This window comes from Lissotriton helveticus, chromosome 2_1 (assembly GCF_964261635.1).
Source record: "Lissotriton helveticus chromosome 2_1, aLisHel1.1, whole genome shotgun sequence".
Lineage (NCBI taxonomy): Eukaryota > Metazoa > Chordata > Amphibia > Caudata > Salamandridae > Lissotriton > Lissotriton helveticus.
The window spans coordinates 1,352,989,543-1,353,012,264 of NC_136059.1; the positions used below are offsets into that span (position 1 = coordinate 1,352,989,543).

At 42.4% G+C, this 22,722-nt stretch overlaps 1 protein-coding gene across 3 annotated transcripts in view; it reads left to right on the forward strand.

Annotated features, from left to right (window-relative positions):
* The window catches only part of WDFY3 (WD repeat and FYVE domain containing 3), a 1,930,620-nt gene that overhangs the window by 1,445,919 nt on the left and 461,979 nt on the right, over positions 1-22,722 (forward strand). For all 3 annotated transcript variants that reach the window (XM_078676292.1, XM_078676293.1, XM_078676294.1), the window contains one exon: positions 2,436-2,556. In XM_078676292.1, the coding sequence (XP_078532418.1) occupies positions 2,436-2,556 (121 nt within the window). The remainder of the gene's footprint in view (positions 1-2,435; positions 2,557-22,722) is intronic.

The window sequence follows — 22,722 nt, forward strand, 5'->3', positions numbered from 1 at the left end:
GGAAATCAGGCGAACCATCCAGCACAACCTGGCAGGATGCAGCTAACACTGGAACCTCGCTTTTAGTAACATCCACATTTTCCACTTCTCAGCTATCATCTAGTGCAGATACGTCTAAAGAAGTAGACAGTCGGGGGACTACCACGGCCTAGTGATAATCGTCGATCATTGTTAATATTCTTAACTACTTTGACTAAATAGTTATCCAATGTGGCAGGCACTGAGGGTTTTTTCGCTGTTTTTTGTTTAGACATTATTAAAACCGCCAACAAGGCCCACAATACTTATGTTACAAACCGAAAGCTATCATGAATAATGCGATACAATTATATAATACAAATATAACGTATCAGAGTCTTTAAAATAATGTATTTAAATGTCTCACGGATTGGGCAAAAAAGGCCCTAGGTGTAATGGCCAGGGTTTGTGGCCCAGCCCAGCCACCGACCTGCCCCGGACTACCACAGACTGTCCCGCCCTTGTCCCGGGCTTCTCCCGGCGCTGCCCGCGCACGTCCCGCGGGGCGTGAGAGGTTCCGGTGATTTGTAGCGCCTCTGGGCGCAGGTGGTGGCGTCGGAAGTGCGACGCGAGTCCCGGGGCACCTGGGAGGTGTAGTTTCGTGACCCTCACTGCGCCCATCGTCCACACAGCAGGGAGAGAGCAATGTTCGCCAAAGCCATTGCCCTCACGGCTGGATGCACACACCAGGACCTCTGATTAGTCCCCCCCTGTGTACAGTGCAGTATCAAACTTAGCCTGCTGGTCTTTATGATCTAGACAAGTCGTTCTTAACCTGTGGTTCAGTGACCCCTGGTGGTATGCGAAGCTTACTCGGGGCCAGCAACTGTTAAGAAAATGAAACCATGTTAGCAGAATAATAAAATGTATATAAATAAAGAAGCAAAATGTAAAACTGTAAAATATAGAACAAACTGTACATGTGAAGGAATCTGAAAGTGGTGGCAAAAAATTAATTTGTATCCTCAGATTGATTTGCGTGACCAGTGCAGGTGATTCAAACAGAATACAGTATGGACGATTAGTGGCCTCAATAACATTTAGACAGGCTCCAAACTTCTGTTTAAAATTAAAGTTTTTTTTTAATATTTGTGAATTAAATTAAATATTTTATAGTTTGCGTATTTGTTTTATGAACACCTGTTTCTGTATTTTCTGTGGTTTGTTTTGAGGTGCAAATCATTGAAAATTCTTAATTCAAGTAATGACTCAGTGGGGTCCTCGGATTTATATAATGATTCAGTTGGGGTCCCTGGGTTCCAGTATCCGTTAATTATTAAGTAGGGCTTCACAGAAGTCACATGGTTAAGAACCGCTGATCAAGTCTGATTGGGATTGCTGCCTAATTTAAATGCTCATAAGGGCATCACAGTGAAAAGTGAATTCAAAACATGGGCAGTATATGGAAAATATGGGGTCTTTAAGTCTATGAAAAAAATTGCTTACCTACTAAAACGTATATCCAGTTGAACAAGAACTTAATTAAGCATACCGTGTACTGAGAAATGAGAATCTTGATAACTGAAGACATTCAAACCACCTTTCTATATGCTTTTGAGAAGGGGCTTACTGGTGTCATGTTGAAACTATTTATATCGTTTATGATAACATGGTTACCCGATTGACAGTGCCTGATGTAAGCGGTCTGTGATTACCTATACTTTGATCTGATTTGTATCTTAAAATCTGTTGGTTGCATTGTGCTGACCATTTAGTGGATCTCACGATTTCAAAATTCCTTAATAGTAATAGTCCGCGGAGCAGCAAAAAAAGCCTATTGATTCTGATTGGTCTTTATTTGTTGCTATTAGTTATTTTTTTCCCTTCAACTCTAAAGCTCCCAATTTCTATAGACTGGGTTTTAACATTTTTGATGATGCCTGTAGTATGGAGCAAGCCTCTTCCAAGCTGTGCCACTTCATATTTTACCTCCCAATGGCCTGCCTGGACTTACGCCTTCATCTAGAATAAGTAGTGTGCCATGCACCCATGTAATATGAATAGAGCCATATGCACCCTCCCAATAGAGTGTCTGCTGCCCCTTCTGTAATACCAAAGTGTCCCAGGGCAAAAGAAAATGGCTAAAACCACCCCTAGCTCTCTCGAGGCATCTAATCTAATATTGCCACAGTTGGTACAATTCTAGTGAGTCTGTTTTGTATTGTGATACCAGGGCACTAGTTTCTGGGACTTGAGCCACTTTCTGGACTTCTCTATCAAATAGAAATTAGTCTTACTTATAGATAGACAGATAGCTAGATACGAAGATACGTTAAGAGGAGCCGTGGGCAGTGTTTCTGTTTTTGTGGTTGACAAGAAATATTGGATGGCACTTTCCCACCAAAAATCAGTTATAATCTGGAAGTAATTGCATGGATGATATATTTACATGATTTGCTTTTTGGCTTTACCTACAGCATGTATGAGGCAATCATCCCCAGTGGAGCAAGACAAGGGCCAAGTATGCTGAAGAGAACATGCAGCATATTCATGTATGAAGATATCAAAGAAGTCCATAAAAGAAGATACTTGTTGGAGGTGATTACACCTTTTGTTTGCCATTTATTTTGACTTGTTCATTACTTCTGCTTCACCCAATTATTTGTGAAAACTGAATGGAAACAAATCTGAAGAGAAGAGCAGTCCGTATCTCAGATTTAGATAACTATTGGGCAGTTAATGGAATGGTTGCAATTTATTTTTCATTTACTATTTTTCTTTAACGTCCTAATTTATGTGGTGTTGTTGTAAGACTCGAGAAAACCCTTCACAATAAATTATAGTCTTGAATACACTTCATCCTAAATCTTCTCATTTTGCCCATTAGACTCCTGTTCTAGTACCCGGTTTATCTGTATGCAATTAACTTCTCTTTTAAGAGTCCACATTTCCTAGAAACGCATAGTCACGTAATTTATATTAGTACTGGATTTTTTCAACTTCAGTGCACAAACTTAACAATAAGTTTATTTTATTGTAACAGGATTGCATACCACTTGAGTTAGAGTGCATTAACCTGATAGATTTGTACAAGTGATTTTACACCGCACCTGGTTTCTTGTTGCAAGTCTAACATCTGGGATGGAGTGCAGTTTTATTTGAGGGAAACATGTTCAGACTTGTACAGATTAGATGGTTCCGTATTGCTTTGAGTGCCTTTGACACAGAGTTCTAAGTCTTTTAGTCCTAGGCTAAAATTCTCCCCTGGCAGATCCCACTTTACAAACTCTAATGATTTTCAGCTAAAAGAACAAAATGTGTGCCTGAATATTCAACGTAATCCAACAGACCAATAGTCTAGCACAGAGAGCTGGGCATATCGCTGATTTTTACCTCCAGGTCAGTCGTAAATCTACGTAGTAAGTCTCAAATCCTTCTAACAAACCTACTAATGATTTTTATTTAGGAGAAGCGAGAGTTGAAAACTTCCAAGCTAGCTAAAATCCAGGATTATGTTCTCCCCCTAAGACCACCATCTTATATTTGTTGCCATTCAACTTAGATTTATTTTTTCCAGTGATGCAAGCGCGCTGTACTATTAATGTTAACACGTCTCCCTCCTCCAAGAAAAAAGTCTGAGGCCCACACCCAATTTTGACAAAAAGAGTCAAAGAAGGGAATCACACTGTGCACATGAGGATTAAATGAGGTGAGACTATGAGGAACCATTTGTGGCTGCACATGATAGAGACATAGAGCTTAAAGGGGAAGAATGATGAATAGCCTGTGGTGGGTCAGGAGGGATCAAAATCGGTGATGGACATTGCCTCTGATGCTAAGCAGCGCAACTAGCAGAAAGATAGTAATGGTTAACTGTGTCAAGCCAAAATTACTTCCAGACGGATCAAAGTACCGGTGCAGCCACCGTCAACTACCTGCTGCAGTTTGTCTTAGTGTTTAATATATATCATCTCAGTTTTTTGTAAAGCACTGTAGGAAGCTGGGTACCCCCCCCCCCCCCAAACACACTGAATACTGATGCACTTTGACTTGATGGGCCTTGGGTCCCTGCCATTCAGGTCCCAGGACCTATGTTCTTTCCCAAAACCGTGCCTTGTACCCCCAATTGGCACCTTCCTGGCCACATGGCAGTCCCTTGTAAAAAAGGAACCTTGGATACCAAGGGCACCGTGGCCAGGGAAGGCCTCTAAGGGCTGCAGCACTTATTGTGCCACCCTGAGGGGCCCTGTACCTTTACACACACACACACTGCCATTGCAGGCTGCGTGTTATGGTGCAGAGCAAAGTGAAAAGTCGACATTGTACACATCCCTATGTGCCATGCTTACAACGCACTGCCCTGGCATACGTCAGCCACCCCTCTAGCTGGGTCCGCTATACCAGTGGTGAAGGTACAGGTACATAAGCACTGTACCTCTACAGTGTCTAGACCAATTCTTAGACATTGTAAGTGCAGTAATGCCATTAAGAGTACATGGTGCTGGGAGTTTGTCATTAGAAACTCCCCAGCACCATAATGGCTTTTCTGAAAACTGGGAAGATGGGTATCAAACGTTTCAGCACATTAAACCCACATGATGCCAGTGTTGGATTTAATGAAAAATGCACTCGGAGGGCATCTTAGAGATGCCCCCTGAAAAACGACCAGCCTCTGGTGGGTTCCCTGACTGATACACACCAGCTCGCCACCACGAGACATGTTTCTGAACCCCTAGGGTGGAACCCTTCGTTCCCTGAGCCCAGAAACAAAGCCTTTCCTGGGCAGAGGTAGTTACACCTCCCCCCGGTCAGGAAGAGCCATCTGTGGCAGGGGAGCTTTAAAAGCCTTGCCGCCTTTGTAACATTACCCACAGCCTCTCCTGCTATCAGTAGCAGGCTTCCTTCCTGTCTCCCCTCCTTTTCGGCGGTAAGACAGACAGGAACAATTAGTACAGCCAGAAGGTGTGCCCATCTCTGCCAATCCCACACCTCAGGTACTTGTACTTACCTGTAAACCGATAACTCCATTTCCTTCCATAGGATTGCATTGACTGCTTTTTCCTGAAAATTGTTCTAAGTGTGGAGTTGGCTATGTGTGAGAACATGAAAAACTGCAAATAACTAAAAACTGCTTTACTTACCTTTTCTTTAGGAAATGTCCCAGTGTGATATCTAGGCATATCAAACTGAGTAGAAAAAGTAATCCATAAAGTAATCTGTAAAGTAACCAAAAGTAGTCTAACAGTAATTCCTAGTGAATTGAAAACCTTTACAAACCTATAACAAAGTCAGTTTCATTAGGCTTTCTTGTATTGTTCAACCTTCTTTGAAAAGTACCACTTACCCTTATCTGTGCCAGACTTGCTTGGTTCTAGAAAATAAATATATCTAAATAATATTTTTTATACAAACAAATTGGTAGGAGTTCAGTCTTTGAATGTGTGACATCATTTGCGGCCTGAGTGTGTACAACAAATGCTTAACACTACCCTCTGATAAAGCCATACTGCTCATCCACACTACCTCAAATAGAGAGTAAGGTGCTATCTACTTTTACCTCTGCCTACCTTTGGGGTTCCACTGGAATCTGTGCACACCATATCTCATTTTGGTATAGTATATACAGAGCCAGCTTCCTACAAGCACTGCTTAACACCTAGGGGTAGCGTCACACTGCTTCTGTCTACAGATGCATTTAAGAGGGAGAATGAAATAACATCCTTCAAATTAAGGAATGAATCATCCAGCCAGAGAAGGAGTGGGGCCACTTATGGCCACTAGAATTGGCCAACTATGTGGCCAAAGTCCACCCTGAAAGTTATAATTTGTTGCTTTCATCAAAAGCGTGCAATTGAATAGTGATTGTGGTCTTGAGCTGAAATGGAATGAAAATGTGATGCATCGCTAGGATCTGTCATTTGTTTATTTAAGACTTGTGTAACCACAACTTGTTTTTAGATTTTAATGGGGAATATTCTATCTGAGAAGAAATAATTATTGAGGGTTTGAATTATGGTAGACCTGGAGCAGAGGTATTTCTGAGGCAGTTATGAGCAGTCTGAACTTCTGTGATTGTGTGTTTGAGGCATATGTGGCTGTAGATGCACATGCTTAGCATAAGTCTCCTATCTAGTGTTGGGCTCGGAAATGTTCAAGTTGTTTTTCTTCGAAGAAGTCTTTCGAGTCAACAGATAAGGTGACTCCTTTGCTTGCAATACACATGATCCTCGACTCCATTATTAGATTGTTTTTTTCCGCTGTCTAACTCTGACTTGTGTTCCTCTGCTCCGTCTCGCCATCGTCGTTTCCCTAGAATTCAGGCTTTACGTTGGTATTGTCTTCAATCGCGGTTATTTCTAGGTCTACATCAATCGTTTGTCGATTCGTCTCAGGTCAACTGAGGACAGGAGGGCCTTTGCCATTCAGGGCAACTTTCCATTTCTCGATGGTTCATCCACATCATGTCCATCTGGTGATGGGACGGACACCCACTCGTTTTTGCCCATGATGTCATGCCAAGTTTCCACACACCAACCAACATGAGGTGTGTGACTTGTGCTTTTCTCTGAGACATTAGTAATCCACTTGCGAGGCTCGCCAGTCATTCCGATCCAAAAAGACGCTGGGGGACCGACTCACTTGAATGATGTGGATGTCCTGACGAAGCATTGAAGATACTCTTTGGCTCTGAAGATTTCCACCAAGAGGGCCACACTCAAGTGGCAGCAGCAGACAAGGCACCTTTTCGCATGACAACAGCTCATGGTCCGAGCTAGAAAACCATGTCCTTCTACCGGGACAATCTGTGACTACTGTGCCCTATCCAGCCAGGCCACAACTTCGGCAAAATATCCCAAAGCGTCATCCATCCATTTGACTTTGAAACTGTGGAAACAGTATTTCAGAAGCTACAGGACGAGCTGGATTCCAGACAGAAACATCTGGTTAGACAACCGGACACTGGTCACATTCTGGCTAGGCGTCCTCATACTGCAGAAAAGCCAGCCAAAAGACAATTGACCTTTGAAGAAGCTTTGGGGATACTCATCCTGATAGAGATCGCAGGTCACCCGGCCAATAATTTCACCATACAGGTACCAGGCCCATATTTTTCCAATTTATCATATACATTAATCGGGTGACCTAACACTCTACTACCAGTAACCCTGGTTCCTTCCTATTTATTTCTATTGTACCCGACTTACCAATCCACTGTTACGGGTACCTATGACCACAACGGATCAGGGAGCTAGCTGTAAAAGAAAAGGCAGGCAAAATACAATACCGACTTTTATTTCTTCTGTATTCATCAAATAACCACAGACTACTGGGAAGTTTTAAAAGTTTATCTTAGAAATCAGATTCTGAGAGTATGCAATTTACAACGAGAAGACAATCTATAATCAGAATAATGAAGAGCACATAACCATATAAAAAGAAAACTAAGGCAACCATTTATGAGTCTACAGGAAAGTAATAACAAAGTGATATGCTAAATAGATTTCGGAAATTGATCACGAACTCGAATTTTACTGTTTAGAAAATACTTCAAAGTAAAAGATTGGAAATCCTATACATCTATAGGAGGGGGGAAAAGTGGAACACGCTATAGTTCTAGCATCATTACGTCAAAATCAGATTGCAGGAGAAAATTATATACCACATTTATGATTCATAAACAGTATGGAGAGAATGTGTTCTAAAAGGTAGGGAAACATAGGGACATGCTAAGGAAAATATACAATGTATGATTTTTATAGTAGGTTGCGGAAAGCATGGAAAATTAACGGATGCAAAGGAATGTCTTTATTAAAGCAAAGACAGAAAAATAGAGAGTGCAGTATAGAGTTCTTAACCCTATATAATTACCTAGAATGGTGTGCAGACCAACCCTGGCCACGGATCAGTCAAGGACAGGAAATACCCCAAGGAAGGACAGTCATCTATGGGACAGCAAGTGTAGATTGGACACCCCAGGACAGGACAGGAAAACCAGATTAGGATCAGGACAGGACCACCAAGGCACGACCAGCACCCGCAGTTTGGAAGCAACGCCTGCGCTCCACCCTCTCTGCAGCTATCAGTCAGAACCCCGATTGGGTTAGCGAACTCCCCAGCAAAGTGCTCCGCCAGCACTTAACGTTTAGTAAAACCTTAGAGTCTATGGTCAAATTTGGACAGAGTGCTCCGCAGCGCTCTGTATTCAGTCACCTATTGAGTACGTTGGGTCAGTGACAGGTCAGCTATTCAGACAAGTCGGACAATTTCTCTAGCTAAACCTAGGCTAGTTATACTGTTTTCGGGTCAGTGTACCACCCCCCAAATGTTGCAAGTGTCAGAATCCCCAATTTCGATTGGTCCCCAAGTAGGATAGGCTAACACAGCAATCACAATTTACGTCTACAAGCCGAGTTTTACATATTCTAGAACCGCCTATTGAATTTGGGGTTCCCATGACCGATTCTACAGAATACAATAGGGAGAAATACATTTGTTTCTAATGTAACATTTTTCAGCTTCTCCGGCTGGGTGAAGGTGCATCTTCCCAGGCACGTCTTGGCAGGGACCTTCAGTTGGCACCCTGTCAATGCCACCGGCAGAATGCGGTCATGCGCAGAACATCATCTTAATATGGAGTCTTGAGCCTTGCATCAGACCCTCAATACCGCGGTACATGGAAAGTAAGCGAAAACAAATTAAAACATAAAAATAAATGAATTCACTGTATACGATGAGTAGCTACCTTATACTCCTTAAATTGAAAAATTATACTATGGCATTATAATTAGTGCAATAGACAAGAACACGAAAGCATCTGCGCAAGCTTCACCACGTTAGGACACAGACAACCATTTTAGACGCAAGTGCGCAGGCGCAAGAATTCCCACCAAAACTGCAACTACGTCACGTCACGTGAGTGTGACTAACGCATGCGCAGAAGAAACCCATCAAGCGGCGGCCATTTTAGGGACACGGCTTATTTGTATTAGTAAACACATAGGCAAGCGTCACTACGACACTCAAATATAAAGATAAAGGAAAATTAGTAAGACGTACAAGTTGAATTATAGGATTAAATGTTATTCGAGGTTCTTGATGTCAAGCAAGTCGCGTAATATGCGAAATCTTGCTTCATCAATCCCCTCTTTGATGATATTTACTATCATCACAAACTAATGGAACCAGATGCCAACTTTTCTCACACTTTGTGCATTTCAATTTCTTCCAACATCCAATTTAATTTCTCTTTCACATCTTTATCAGGGTGAGAATTTTTCATCTTTTTGTAAATCTGATTATTTAAGTCTTCCAATTCAAGTTCATCCACACTCCGTTTCACACCTCTCTTATTCACAGCGTATTTCTTTGTGTGTTTGCGGCATTTGCAACAGACAAATATGAGAAATATGACGAAACCTATCACTCCAATTGGCATCAGTACCTTAAACAATAAACCTTTACCTAAATTAGCAAACCAATGACCTACAGCGGAGAGACCATCAGTAAGTCTCTTCCAGGCACTATCAACCTCCAGTGGTTTGAGTTCTTTTTCCAAATTTGTAATGTTCTTCACATATTTTTTAATTTGTACACTTTTGTCCTGTATGTAAGTGCAACAATGTTGCGCTTTCAACATCCGGCAGACTCCGCCCTCTTTTGCTAATAAGGTGTCAAGCGCAAGTCTGTTCTGCAAAACCATTGATCTGATCGCAACCAGTTCAGTATTGACCAGCAGGAATCCATGAGCTGTGTCAGTAGACAACACATCCACTATTGTGGATAATTTGCAAATTCTGTGTGTGTTCAGAACCACTCCCACTCCAGGTATCAGTGCACTAAAAATACTACCCATTATTTCACCTACGCTTTCTCTTTTACTACGCACTAAGCCATTAGTGTTTTCATTGCTTCCAGCAATTTCATTCACATGGTATATCTTCAGGAAAACAATGCCAAAGTAGCAGCTTCCATACCAGTGATCCGCCAATTTGAAATAAGCCTTGTTTCCACATATATAATAAATTCCGGGAAACACAGGTTCTGACCCATTTTTGAAACCCCAACCTCCAATTACCTTGTAATTGTGCTCACATTGACTGGAACCAATGAAAATGTTATTATAATAACTAGTCTTCTCGCGGTGAAGACAGAGTTTCCCTTTTCTCTCGAAATCCAGCAACAAAGCAGGACCACTCCCACCATTTGAGGTGCTTTCCATGTTTTCAGCCCATTTAGGAGTTTTCTGTCTTTTATCATTTGCCTTTCTTTGGAAACTCTCCCTTCTTTTCTCTGCCATGTTTAGAAACATTTTTTCTTGTTCATGTAACGAACAGGTCAAGTTATCTCTGTGTGCTTCATTTAAGTCTATGGTACCTATAGTCAGAAAGTATTCTCCCATATAACGTGTAACGTCACTTTTAGTATGCACAGGATTCAGATTTCCACGTATGGGAAGTTCAGAAAATATCACGTCAGAGTTAGAGTAGTAATACTGTAACGGTCCTCTTTTATAAAACAAGCTAGCTAAAATGCTACAGGAAATTCCATAGGTCAAAGGTAGGTGATGATAAGTCACGCCTTCAGCTACAGAAGTAGGTAGCTTCATGCAGACATAGCAGTCTTCTATTTCCATAGTTTCTACATAATGTACTAAAAGGTTAGCGAATACATTTAAATGTGTCTGGTTCTTAACTCCATGATAATGTAGTCCTTCCTCATCTGATGCTTCTAAGTCTCGTTTTGTTTGTCTGAGTGCTTTTTCACGTCTTTCTACACTTCGTGTTGTCAGTTCTTCAGTGTCAGTGGTCACAGTCTGTGTAGGGTCAATATTAGTATTTTTGCTCACCATATAAGGAATGAAAACTGTTAGTCCTATCCAAATTATTAACACTATAGCTATGCTACATATACATACTCTGCAGCATGTTTTACAACAACTGCGTCTAGGCCTTCCATTCACATTTGAATCAGACATTTTCATTCAGAAGAAGTTTTCAACCCCTCTTTGTAACTTTGCACAGGTAGCTTACACTGAGCAAATTCAGGTTGGTTCGTCTTCTTCGGCAGAATATTCAGCTGTCTGTTCGTCGTCACTTTCGTCAGTTATATCAAGATCCTCAAACTCCTCCAAGATCAAATAAGTCCATTCAGGATCTTGGTATTTCTCGTTCAGTCTTTTTATTCGGTCACTTCTTCTTTTGGAGCTTTCTCCAGCTTGATCTGCAATACGAGGACTTTTCCTTCTTTCTGCAAGTTTCTCCTCCACTGTTTTTATTCTTAGTCTCAGTCTCTTAATATATCTGGGTTCGATATTTTTCTTTTTCCTGAGTCTTTTAGCTGGCACTGTGTTTTGGCTTTCTTCTAATGTTCTTTTATTTTCATTTGCTTGTGGCACTTCTGATTCTTCCCTTCCTGTCTGACTAGTTCCAGGTTTTATCTCTATTTCTTCTGCCTGGTCACTAAGCTGGCCTTGTTCAGGTGTATACTGGATTTGGCTTTTGGGCGTTTCTATTTCTGTGTCCTGAACACGTTCTTCTAGTTCTAACTGATCCTGTTCAAGCACTTCGATCCCTTGATTTTCTTCTGCTCGAACTTTTACACTAGTTCTGGTCTGTCCCTTTTCGACTTCCGGAGTTTGTGGAGGTGTGTCGATCACTTGCTCTGTCCCTGTCTGGCCTTCTTCTTCCTCAGACTTGACGTGAATCTCAATAATCTGAGGATCTTCGCCTGTGCGTATCTCCTCCTCTCTATCCCACTCTCTATCTTCGTAGGTTGGACTTCTTGTTCTGATTGGGTCCTTAGTCAGGTCGATTATGGGTATCAAATCATCTTGACTGATGCTCGGTTGTTCGTCATCAGCTACTTCAGGACCAACGTCTGCAGACCCCTCAGCTGGACAACCTTCAGCGTCAGTTTTCTCGTCTGGAATCACCTTCTGTGTATGGCTGGCATGGATCCACTTTGGAACGCCGGCACACTTCACCGCTGTCGTGGTCACCAGTATCACTTGGCGTTGTTTTCCCCACTTCGGTGCAAGGCAACTTGTACGAGTATGCTTCTTTATTACGACCCAATCGCCTGGAACCAATTTATGGACTGGAGTCGTTGGGTTTGCGACGGCGTCTTCCCCAATCTGGCGAGAGATAGAACGCACTTGGTCACCCAGTTGCTTGCAGTACTCAAGTACTAAATCATCAGAAATGTTTAGCAGTTTATGTCCTGGTACCCATGCTTGTCTCATCACTCTTCCCATCAGGATCTCATGAGGGCTCAGGCCTGTTTTTCGGTCTGGAATACTTCTAAGTCCCATCAGAACAAGAGGCAAAGCATTTATCCAGTTCATGCCTGTAGATTCACACATTTTTCCTAGTCTCGATTTTATAGTGCCATTTATTTGCTCCACCACTCCAGAAGCCTCTGGACGATATGCACAGTGCAGCACCTGTGTGATCTTGAATGCTTTACAGAGTTGATCGATTATCTCATTCTGAAAATGTCCGCCTTTATCTGATTCAATAGTGACTGGAACCCCGAACCTAGGTATTAATTCTCGTAGTAATAATTTTGCTACAGTTATGGCGTCATTCTTTCTAGCAGGGTAGGCTTCCACCCACTTTGAGAACAGGCAGACAATGACAAGGACATATCTCATTCCCTCACAGCGAGGCAGTGTGATAAAGTCAATCTGTATTCTTACAAAGGGACCTCCTGATTTTCCAATTTTTCCCAATTCGACTACTGTTCTTTTCCCAGCGTTAAACTGCTGACATGTTAAGCACCTCTGGCAGAGTGACTCTGCTACCTTCCTGAACTTCGGATTGTACCATGTTTGTTGGAAAACCAGAACCATGGCATCCCTACCAGTGTGTGAATCTCCATGTATCAGTCTGGCCATAGAAGCAAGCAGATGTCTAGGCAACACAGGCATACCATTTGGGCCCACAATGACACCATCCTCACTTCTCGGTCGACAACCACATTTCTTCCATTTTTCCTTCTCCTTTGAAGGCACAGCATGCTGCCAATCTCTCAACTCTTCCCAAGTGGGCACCTCCTCAAACACCATAAGTTGGCAGCTGTTTCCAGGTCCTCCCAGTTTGACATTTACAGACACGCGATTTCTGGCACAATGTTGGGCCACTTCATCGGCAAATCTATTTCCCAAAGTTACATGGTCAATGCCAGATTTATGAGCAGCACATTTGACCACTGCCAATTCTTTTGGTAATTGGATTGCCTCCAGTAAATCTTGTACAACCTTCCCATTTCTGATGGGAGTACCTGAAGAAGTCAGAAACTCCCTCTGTAGCCACAATTGGCCGAAGTCATGCACAACCCCATAACAGTACTGACTGTCAGTATATACTGTTATTCTTTTGTTTTTTCCAATTTTGCAGGCTCTTATTAATGCAATCAATTCGGCTACTTGTGCAGACTTTACTCCAAATAAACAGGATGCTTCTTTAATGCAGTCTACAGAGACTACAGCATAAGCAGCACTTAGGCCTACAAGTTCGTGTCTCATACATGAGCCATCCACGAACAGCTCCTCATCTTCCACAGGCAAAGGCATTTCCTTAATGTCTGGGCGGGGTTTAGTACTGAATTCTGTCAGGTCAATGCAGTCATGCTCGTCCTCTCCCTTGGCTTCTGCAAGCATTGAGTGAGGGAGCAGGGTAGCTGGATTCAGAATGTTGCATCGAGCAATGATTACATTCGCAGCACCCACGAGAATCCTCTCGTATTTAGTCAGCCGACTAGGGGTGAGATACTGAGTTTTAGTTCTGGTCAATAAAATCACAACTGCATGGGGAACATACACAGTTACAGGATGTCCCATGACAATAGATTCACTCTGTTCTAGACTCGTGCAAGTGGCAGCTACTGCTTTCAAACATCCAGGTAATCCAGCAGCCACTGGGTCCAAAGTGGCAGAAAAATATGCCACTGGACGTCTAGTCAACCCATGCTCCTGAGTTAGGACCGACAGTGCACAATTATCTCGTGTGTCACAGAATAGTGCAAATTCCTTGGAATAGTCAGGCAACCCTAAAGCAGGGGCTGTACACAGACATTCTCGTAATTTAGTAAATGCTGTTAAGCTTTCATCATCCCATTCCACGGGGTCCTTTGCTCCTTTCTTTGTCATTTTTATCAAAGGTTTTGCCAGGACTGCAAATCCCACAATCCATTGCCTGCAGTAACCTACCACCCCAAGGAACATTCTGACTTCTTTCTGTGTACGGGGTAACTGCATGTTTCGAATTATCTTGACTCTCTCTGAGGTAACTTTTCTGATACCTTTTTCTATTTGGTGCCCCAGATATTTCACTGACTTTGTACAGAACTGCAATTTGTCAGGGGACACTTTATGTCCTTTTTCACCTAGGTGATTCAGTAAAGCAATGGTGTCAATAACACAATCTCTATGACTTTTAGACGCCACCAAAAGGTCGTCTATATATTGCACCAAAACAGATTTTCCAGGTAACACTAAAGTTTCAAGGCACTTTTTTAGATTCTGATTAAAGATAGAGGGGCTTTCTGTGTACCCTTGAGGGACACGATTCCAAACGTACACGTGACTGTCGAAAGCAAATGAGAAAATAAATTTGCTGTCTGGATGCAATGGGATCGAAAAGAATGCATGACATAGGTCTATCACGGTGAACCACTCAGCATCCCAGGGAATCTGATACAGGATTACTGCAGGGTTTGGAACAATAGGGCAACATGGAACAACAATTTTATTTACCTTTCTCAGATCTTGCACTACCCTATACTTGCCACTAGGTTTCTTGATTCCAATTATCGGTGAGTTACATGGGCTACTCATCACTTCTTGTATGATGTTTGCTTCTAGCAGTCTTTTTATTTCAATGGCAACTCCTGCTCTCACTTCTGCACTCATTTTGTATGGCTTGGTATTGGGATAAACTGCATTTTCTTTCATGGCTATTTTTATTGGATCTACATTTGCCATTAATCCTACATCCTTTCCAGTAAAGTCCCATACTTCTGGTTTCACTGTCTTTTGGAGTTCTTCAGGTAAGTCTTGTATAGTCATTTGTTTAATTTCTGAGTCTGGTCTAATTAACATTAATTTGTATATGCCATCCTCATCTGGGGTTTGAATCTCGACGCCCTTTGGTGTGCAAAAGATGGTGCAGTTCATTTTGCACAACAAATCACGTCCCAGTAAGTTTACTGGACTGGTATCACAAACTACAAATCTATGCATTTCTTTGAAATTCCCTATTGTGATCTCCATGGGCTCAGTAACTGGGGTACTAATCAATTGATTAGACACGCCCACTACTTGGATTGCTTCTCCCGAGAGGGGTAGGTTTGGAACGTCTGCTGTTCTTACAGTAGAACGGGTAGCACCAGTGTCCAATAGAAAGGTGACCTCATTTCCATCAACCTTTCCTTCAATGTATGGCCCTGACTGGTCTACCGGCAAGGAGGCGCCAAGAACACACTCCTTGTCCTCCCCTCTCAGGCCTCGTCAGTATTGGGCGTCACAGAGAAAAGTATCATTCAACAGTAACTGCGAAGTTGCTGTATTTCTATTCTCATTGCCTCCCCAGATCTCTATGTCATCACCCTGTGGTGATTTTCCCTTATAATTTGGTTTTGGCGCTCGGGGCAATTGACTTGCCTTTACCTGATGCTGGGTCTTTCTTGGTTTTTCATTCTGCGTCTGTGGAGTTAAATCAGGGGTTTGGGTATTATCATGCTGTAAATATGGACACTCGTCTCTCCAGTGCCCAATTTCTCTGCACTGGTGGCAGGGAAATTTCTTTTTAGCCTCTTCTCTGCTCATTTTTACCTTTTGCTTCCCACTACCCCCAGAGCCTTGATTTTGGGTATTCTTATTCATCTTATTCAATTGCTTTTCCTGTTGTTCTGCTAGCTTCACTTGTGCCCACATAACCTTTTCCTTTAGGGCCTTTCGCTTATCTGCCATCTCGTCCTCACAGTACTTTGCGTACCGTAAGACCTCATCCATCTTCTTAGACTGCCAACAAATCTTATTGTCTTTGATCCACTGGCAAATTTCGGGTCTTAAACCGTTTACAAACCTGTAAATGAAGTGGGTCATATCCTTCATCTCGATGTTATCTATACCACTGTAAGTTTTGAACACCTGTAACAGTCTTTCATAAAAGGAGTGCACAGACTCATCCCTTTCCTGCGTGGTTCTATCTATTTTGGTCCAATCAGTTTCCTTTGCAGGCACCTTCTTTTTCAGGTGTAACATGACCTGATCATATTTTCTCATCACTTCATCAGAGGGAGCACCGGTTACAGGGTCCCTGTCATACTCTTTGTTGGGCCAATCAATGGCAACCTTGCATTCTGTCCATAAATCCACAGGAACCACAATGTCGAAAAACCCATCCAGGTCTTTCCACAAGCACTTTTGCACCTTTACAAACCTTTCCACCTGCCTGTACCAGTCCACAGGCTTTTCTCGTAATTTGGGAAAGTCATTGGTAAAGGACACAATATCCTGTCTGGACCATGGAACGTGCACGTATTTTCCACCTGGCACTTCACGCCTAGGGTATAACTGCTCAGGTTTGTCAGCTTCCTTTAGAACAAACTCAGAAGACGTCTGTTTAGATCTGGCCTCATCTTTCTTCTTTGCCCACCTGGTTTTCCACTTTTCTACGTCTCCCCATTTTTGCAACACAGTCAATAATTCTTTGACCTGCGCCTTCTTCCCTGACACATTCATATTTTCCAGATCTTTGTCTGAAAAATCAGCTCTATAGGGTTTCTGCAGTGTCTTTGATTTTGAAATATCTATTCCCATACTAGCTGCAGTGTCTGTTAATTTCTCATGGAGCACTCTGGTATTCCGGGTAAAACTGTTGCCGATAAACAGCAACTCTTCTTCAGAATAGGTATTTAATCTGTCTAAACCTACATTTCCTGCCAATAGTTCTTCCATTTCTACTCTCAGCTTGAAGATATCTAAAGGTTTCGACTGAGGAGTTTGTTTTTCTAATTCTCGACTCCATCTTTCAATCTCTTCAGGAGTCACCAATGTGACACTCTTGGTACCCGAAGTCGTTTCCATTTGAATCTCTCTCGTATTGAAAGGATTATGTCTTTTCTGTAACCTTTTTCCTGCAACCCTAGTGGGCAGATCCATTAGCGAGACCTCAGACTCACATTCACTGGTCTGGTCATCCACGATTAAGGGCTCTGGTCTCGGCTGTGCTACAACTGGAGTAATAACTGGAGTCTTTGGACTTCCCTGTCTATCCCCATACAGCGGAACCACGGGTCCAATAGTTACCGGGATTGTCAAGGCTTCAGGACTTGTATTTAACTGGGAGATTTTCTGAAATCTCGGCTCTCTGCTTAGCTAGAACCTCTCGTTCCCTGTCCTCCAATATCCTGTCTAATGAGTTGTCATGTAATACCTGCGGGGTCAAAGTTGGGGCATAACTCGGGGCAGTGGGATGTGTCTCACTTGGTCCTACACCGTAATTAGGTTTTGGGAACAAACTTCCTGTGCCTAAGGATCTTGGTTCCTCCTCTGACGGGGGTCTTGAGAACGGAATTCCTGACGTTGAGGGCCTTGCCTCACCTTCGTAGGGAGGTCTAGAGCAGAAGTCTCTTTCTCTCGAATATCTTGACTACCCACTAAATGGTGTTCTTTGACAGATATCTCTAGCACCTAGGGGTCCTAAACTCTCAATATACGGAGGTATTTGACAACCCTCTCCTACACTTACTGATCTGGCCTCTTCCCGGGGAGGAGGTCTCCGAGAATTATCCCCTTCACTAGAGGGTCGGTGTCCTTCATTATAAGGAGGCGGACTTCTCATAAACATGTCATCTAATAATTCATCATCCGACTCCCCAATGGGCACCCAATGTTTGCATTTTTCTGTTCTCTTCTCTCCTGCAGGAGGACCACCCATTGGCATCATTGGAAACAGCCCTTCTACAATCATATTCTGTCTCCCCTGTTTCATCTTTTTATCTCTGGTCTCTTGCTTTAACTTCGGATAAAATTTTGTTAACCCTTTATCCATTCGGGGCTTATCTCTCTCAAAAGCCTCGATCTCCCATTCCTCTAAAGCTTCGTACTGCGTTAATCTTGGTCTGGGTTGTAAGTCATTCATTCGGGTTCTCAAATTAAATAGAATCCTGCCATTGAATGTACCTTCTAACGGAAAAGCCAAAATTCCGTCGTCCTTTGTGTATTCCGCCCAGTTTTCCAACCATACACACGAATGGTACCCTTTATCAAACATCATAAACGATGCAGGAGTATTAGGTGGCGGAATGACAACCCCTTCTCTGGTTCTAATCGGTTTGTCCTTTTTGAAATAATTCTTTACTTTGGTTACAAGAGACAATTTTCCCTTATTTCCGTACATAATGCTGGTGTTATGCCCTTTCCACTGATCGTTTTCAAACCCTAACTGTCGTGGATCAGGTCTAGTATGCGGTCTATACGTGTGCCACATACGATTTCTGCGAGGGATTTTGTTTACAAATCACTCCCAATCCAAATGCGCCTTTTATTTTCGTGCAACCAATCAAGTGCACAGAGTCAAATAATCTTGACCAATGGGTGCGCGGCCTTTCGCGAGACAGGTTCTCACGCTTCGGCGCTCACCCCTCCTTTACAATTTCAGCTCCGCTACCCACCCGCTGCGTCTACCAATCCCAGCGCGGCACAGAGTGACGTCAGAGCAGCTCCGCAACTGACTCCCTCCCTCACAAGGTAACGGAAACTTAATTTCTCTTTAAAAGTGCAAGTGCTTTTGTTATTTGACAATGAATACACATTCGCCACTGTACTCAAGTGTCTAGACAGGAAAGATTTTTTTCACTGCAAGTAAACTACTTCCATTTACTTTTCACATACTACGGATAGATCTCTTCTGCCTACCCTTCACGCAAGCATTAGGGAACCTGCTACTTCTTTGACTTATCCACTTCTTTTCGGGATATATTCAGAGCCTAAAGTTTCACTAGCGAACCCTTTTGCTATCACCCAAGCTCCGATGAACCTGCTACTCCTTCCGGTGTGATCCTTACTAGGTTATCTCACACTAGAAGTTTTTCCAGCGAACTCGTTGCTATCATTTATTCAAACATACATTCAGAAAACCCTAATTAGTGCTTCCAGTTCTGCCTAACCTGCACTAACTTTCCTAGAGTAAGTGACCTCAAAGCGAAGTGGATTCTCTTCACCACTCGCTATTCAATTCCCCGGGGATTCCCAACAAACATAAAAACACTTTACCAACGAGTGGGTTAATACATATATCAGTATAATAATAAAAAAACAATTTAAAACATTTCATAATTTTTCAAAGCAAACATTTCACGTGATTGATCAAGTCACAAAAATTGTTTACCTTTTTAGCAGCAATAAAATGTTAGCATAACATTTTTTTTTTAAATTTTTTTTAGCAGCATCCAACCTATCTAGCTTAACTAGTCCTACCTAACTTTAACTAGTCCCTAACCATAGCTCTGCTACCAGAAAATTACTGATAGAGATCGCAGGTCACCCGGCCAATAATTTCACCATACACGTACCAGGCCCATATTTTTCCAATTTATCATATACATTAATCGGGTGACCTAACACTCTACTACCAGTAACCCTGGTTCCTTCCTATTTATTTCTATTGTACCCGACTTACCAATCCACCGTTACGGGTACCTATGACCACAACGGATCAGGGAGCTAGCTGTAAAAGAAAAGGCAGGCAAAATACAATACCGACTTTTATTTCTTCTGTATTCATCAAATAACCACTGACTACTGGGAAGTTTTAAAAGTTTATCTTAGAAATCACATTCTGAGAGTATGCAATTTACAACGAGAAGACAATCTATAATCAGAATAATGAAGAGCACATAACCATATAAAAAGAAAACTAAGGCAACCATTTATGAGTCTGTAGGTAAGTAATAACAAAGCGATATGCTAAATAGATTTCGGAAATGGATCACAAACTCGAATTTTACTGTTTAAAAAATACTTCAAAGTAAAAGATTGGAAATCCTATACATCTATAGGAGGGGGAAAAAGTGGAACACGCTATAGTTCTAGCATCATTACGTCAAAATCAGATTGCAGGAGAAAATTATATACCACATTTATGATTCATAAACAGTATGGAGAGAATGTGTTCTAAAAGGTAGGGAAACATAGGGACATGCTAAGGAAAATATACAATGTATGATTTTTATAGTAGGTTGCGGAAAGCATGGAAAATTAACGGATGCAAAGGAATGTCTTTATTAAAGCAAAGACAGAAAAATAGAGAGTGCAGTATAGAGTTCTTAACCCTATATAATTACCTAGAATGGTGTGCAGACCAACCCTGGCCACGGATCAGTCAAGGACAGGAAATACCCCAAGGAAGGACAGTCATCTATGGGACAGCAGGTGTAGATTGGACACCCCTGGACAGGACAGGAAAACCAGATTAGGATCAGGACAGGACCACCAAGGCACGACCAGCACCCGCAGTTTGGAAGCAACACCTGCGCTCCACCCTCTCTGCAGCTATCAGTCAGAACCCCGATTGGGTTAGCGAACTCCCCAGCAAAGTGCTCCGCCAGCACTTAACGTTTAGTAAAACCTTAGAGTCTATGGTCAAATTTGGACAGAGTGCTCCGCAGCGCTCTGTATTCAGTCACCTATTGAGTGCGTTGGGTCAGTGACAGGTCAGCTATTCAGACAAGTCGGACAATTTCTCTAGCTAAACCTAGGCTAGTTATACTGTTTTCGGGTCAGTGTACCACCCCCCAAATGTTGCAAGTGTCAGAATCCCCAATTTCGATTGGTCCCCAAGTAGGATAGGCTAACACACCAATCACACTTTACGTCTACAAGCCGAGTTTTACATATTCTGGAACCGCCTATTGAATTTGGGGTTCCCATGACCGATTCTACAGAATACAATAGGGAGAAATACATTTGTTTCTAATGTAACATTTTTCAGCTTCTCCGGCTGGGTGAAGGTGCATCTTCCCAGGCACGTCTTGGCAGGGACCTTCAGTTGGCACCCTGTCAATGCCACCGGCAGAATACGGTCATGCGCAGAACATCATCTTAATATGGAGTCTTGAGCCTTGCATCAGACCCTCAATACCGCGGTACATGGAAAGTAAGCGAAAACAAATTAAAACATAAAAATAAATGAATTCACTGTATACGATGAGTAGCTACCTTATACTCCTTAAATTGAAAAATTATACTATGGCATTATAATTAGTGCAATAGACAAGAACATGAAAGCATCTGCGCAAGCGTCACCACGTTAGGACACAGACAACCATTTTAGACGCAAGTGCGCAGGCGCAAGAATTCCCACCAAAACTGCAACTACGTCACGTCACGTGAGTGTGACTAACGCATGCGCAGAAGAAACCCATCAAGAGGCGGCCATTTTAGGGACACGGGTTATTTGTATTAGTAAACACATAGGCAAGCGTCACTACGACACTCAAATATAAAGATAAAGGAAAATTAGTAAGACGTACAAGTTGAATTATAGGATTAAATGTTATTCGAGGTTCTTGATGTCAAGCAAGTCGCGTAATATGCGAAATCTTGCTTCATCAATCCCACCAAAGCTCAAAAAGAAAGCAGACCAGGCTACCAGTCCATCGCCCATCAGCCCAACACCACCAGTGGCACCATTGGCACACTCACCGCCACCTTCACCTCCTGCAGACACACAGGATTCTCCACAGGGTTCAATTCACTCTTTTCAGGGATATGGGGATGATGAAGATTAACTCTCCATTCCGCCTCAAGACGCTCTTTGGGACATATGAGACAGACCCTGACCTATATCCTGAAAAGCCTTTCCCTCCAGACGATACCACTACCTTTCATGATATTATAGCTAGGGTTGGCAATTATCATAAGGTTCAGCTCCACACCGAGCCACTAGAGGATGATTTATTTGGAACCCTTTCCTCCAACCAAATAGTAACACAATACTTACCAATACACAAAGGCATGTTGCGACATATTCCGGACATTTTTAATGATCCAGTCAAAGACTGGTCATCACACCAAGGGTCAATGAAAAAGTACAAAGCGCTCCCTACTGACCTAACCTACATAAAGGGCCAACTCATATATGACTTTTTATTGGTGGCAACTGCAAGGAAAAGGGCAAATTCACAGACATCTGGTGAGGCACCCCCACCAGATAAAGTAATTGGGAAAATAGGGTGGCTGCTCAATTTGCCAACCACTGGAGAATTGCCAACTCCTTTATTCTCCTCTCCCATTACAACAGGGCACATTGGGATGAAAGGAGGGGCTCCTCCAACATCTCCTGGAGCAATATAAAAAGCGGGCATATGAGATTGCCTCAGAGGGCAAACTAATTGCAAATACCTCTATTTGTTGTACTCTCAATGCAGCCAGCACAATTGCAAGAGGTATTAACTCAAGTTTTCTCCTCAGATGCCATGCCCGGCTTAAGGTTTCAGGTTTTAAGCCTGAAGGGCAGCAACATATACGTGTATTTACCTTTGATGGAGAAAACCTCTTTGGCCCTCAAGTACATACTCTACTTGAAAAGATCACAAAGGGTAACAAAACAGCCAAAGCTATGGGGTTGTTTAAGACACATGCACAACAAGGTACTTTTCGTCGCTCCCTCTGCCGTGGAGAAGAACAATAAGACATCTTCAGACACCTTTACATCATATCAGTGTCCACAGTCACAAACCACATCGCCCAAATCATAT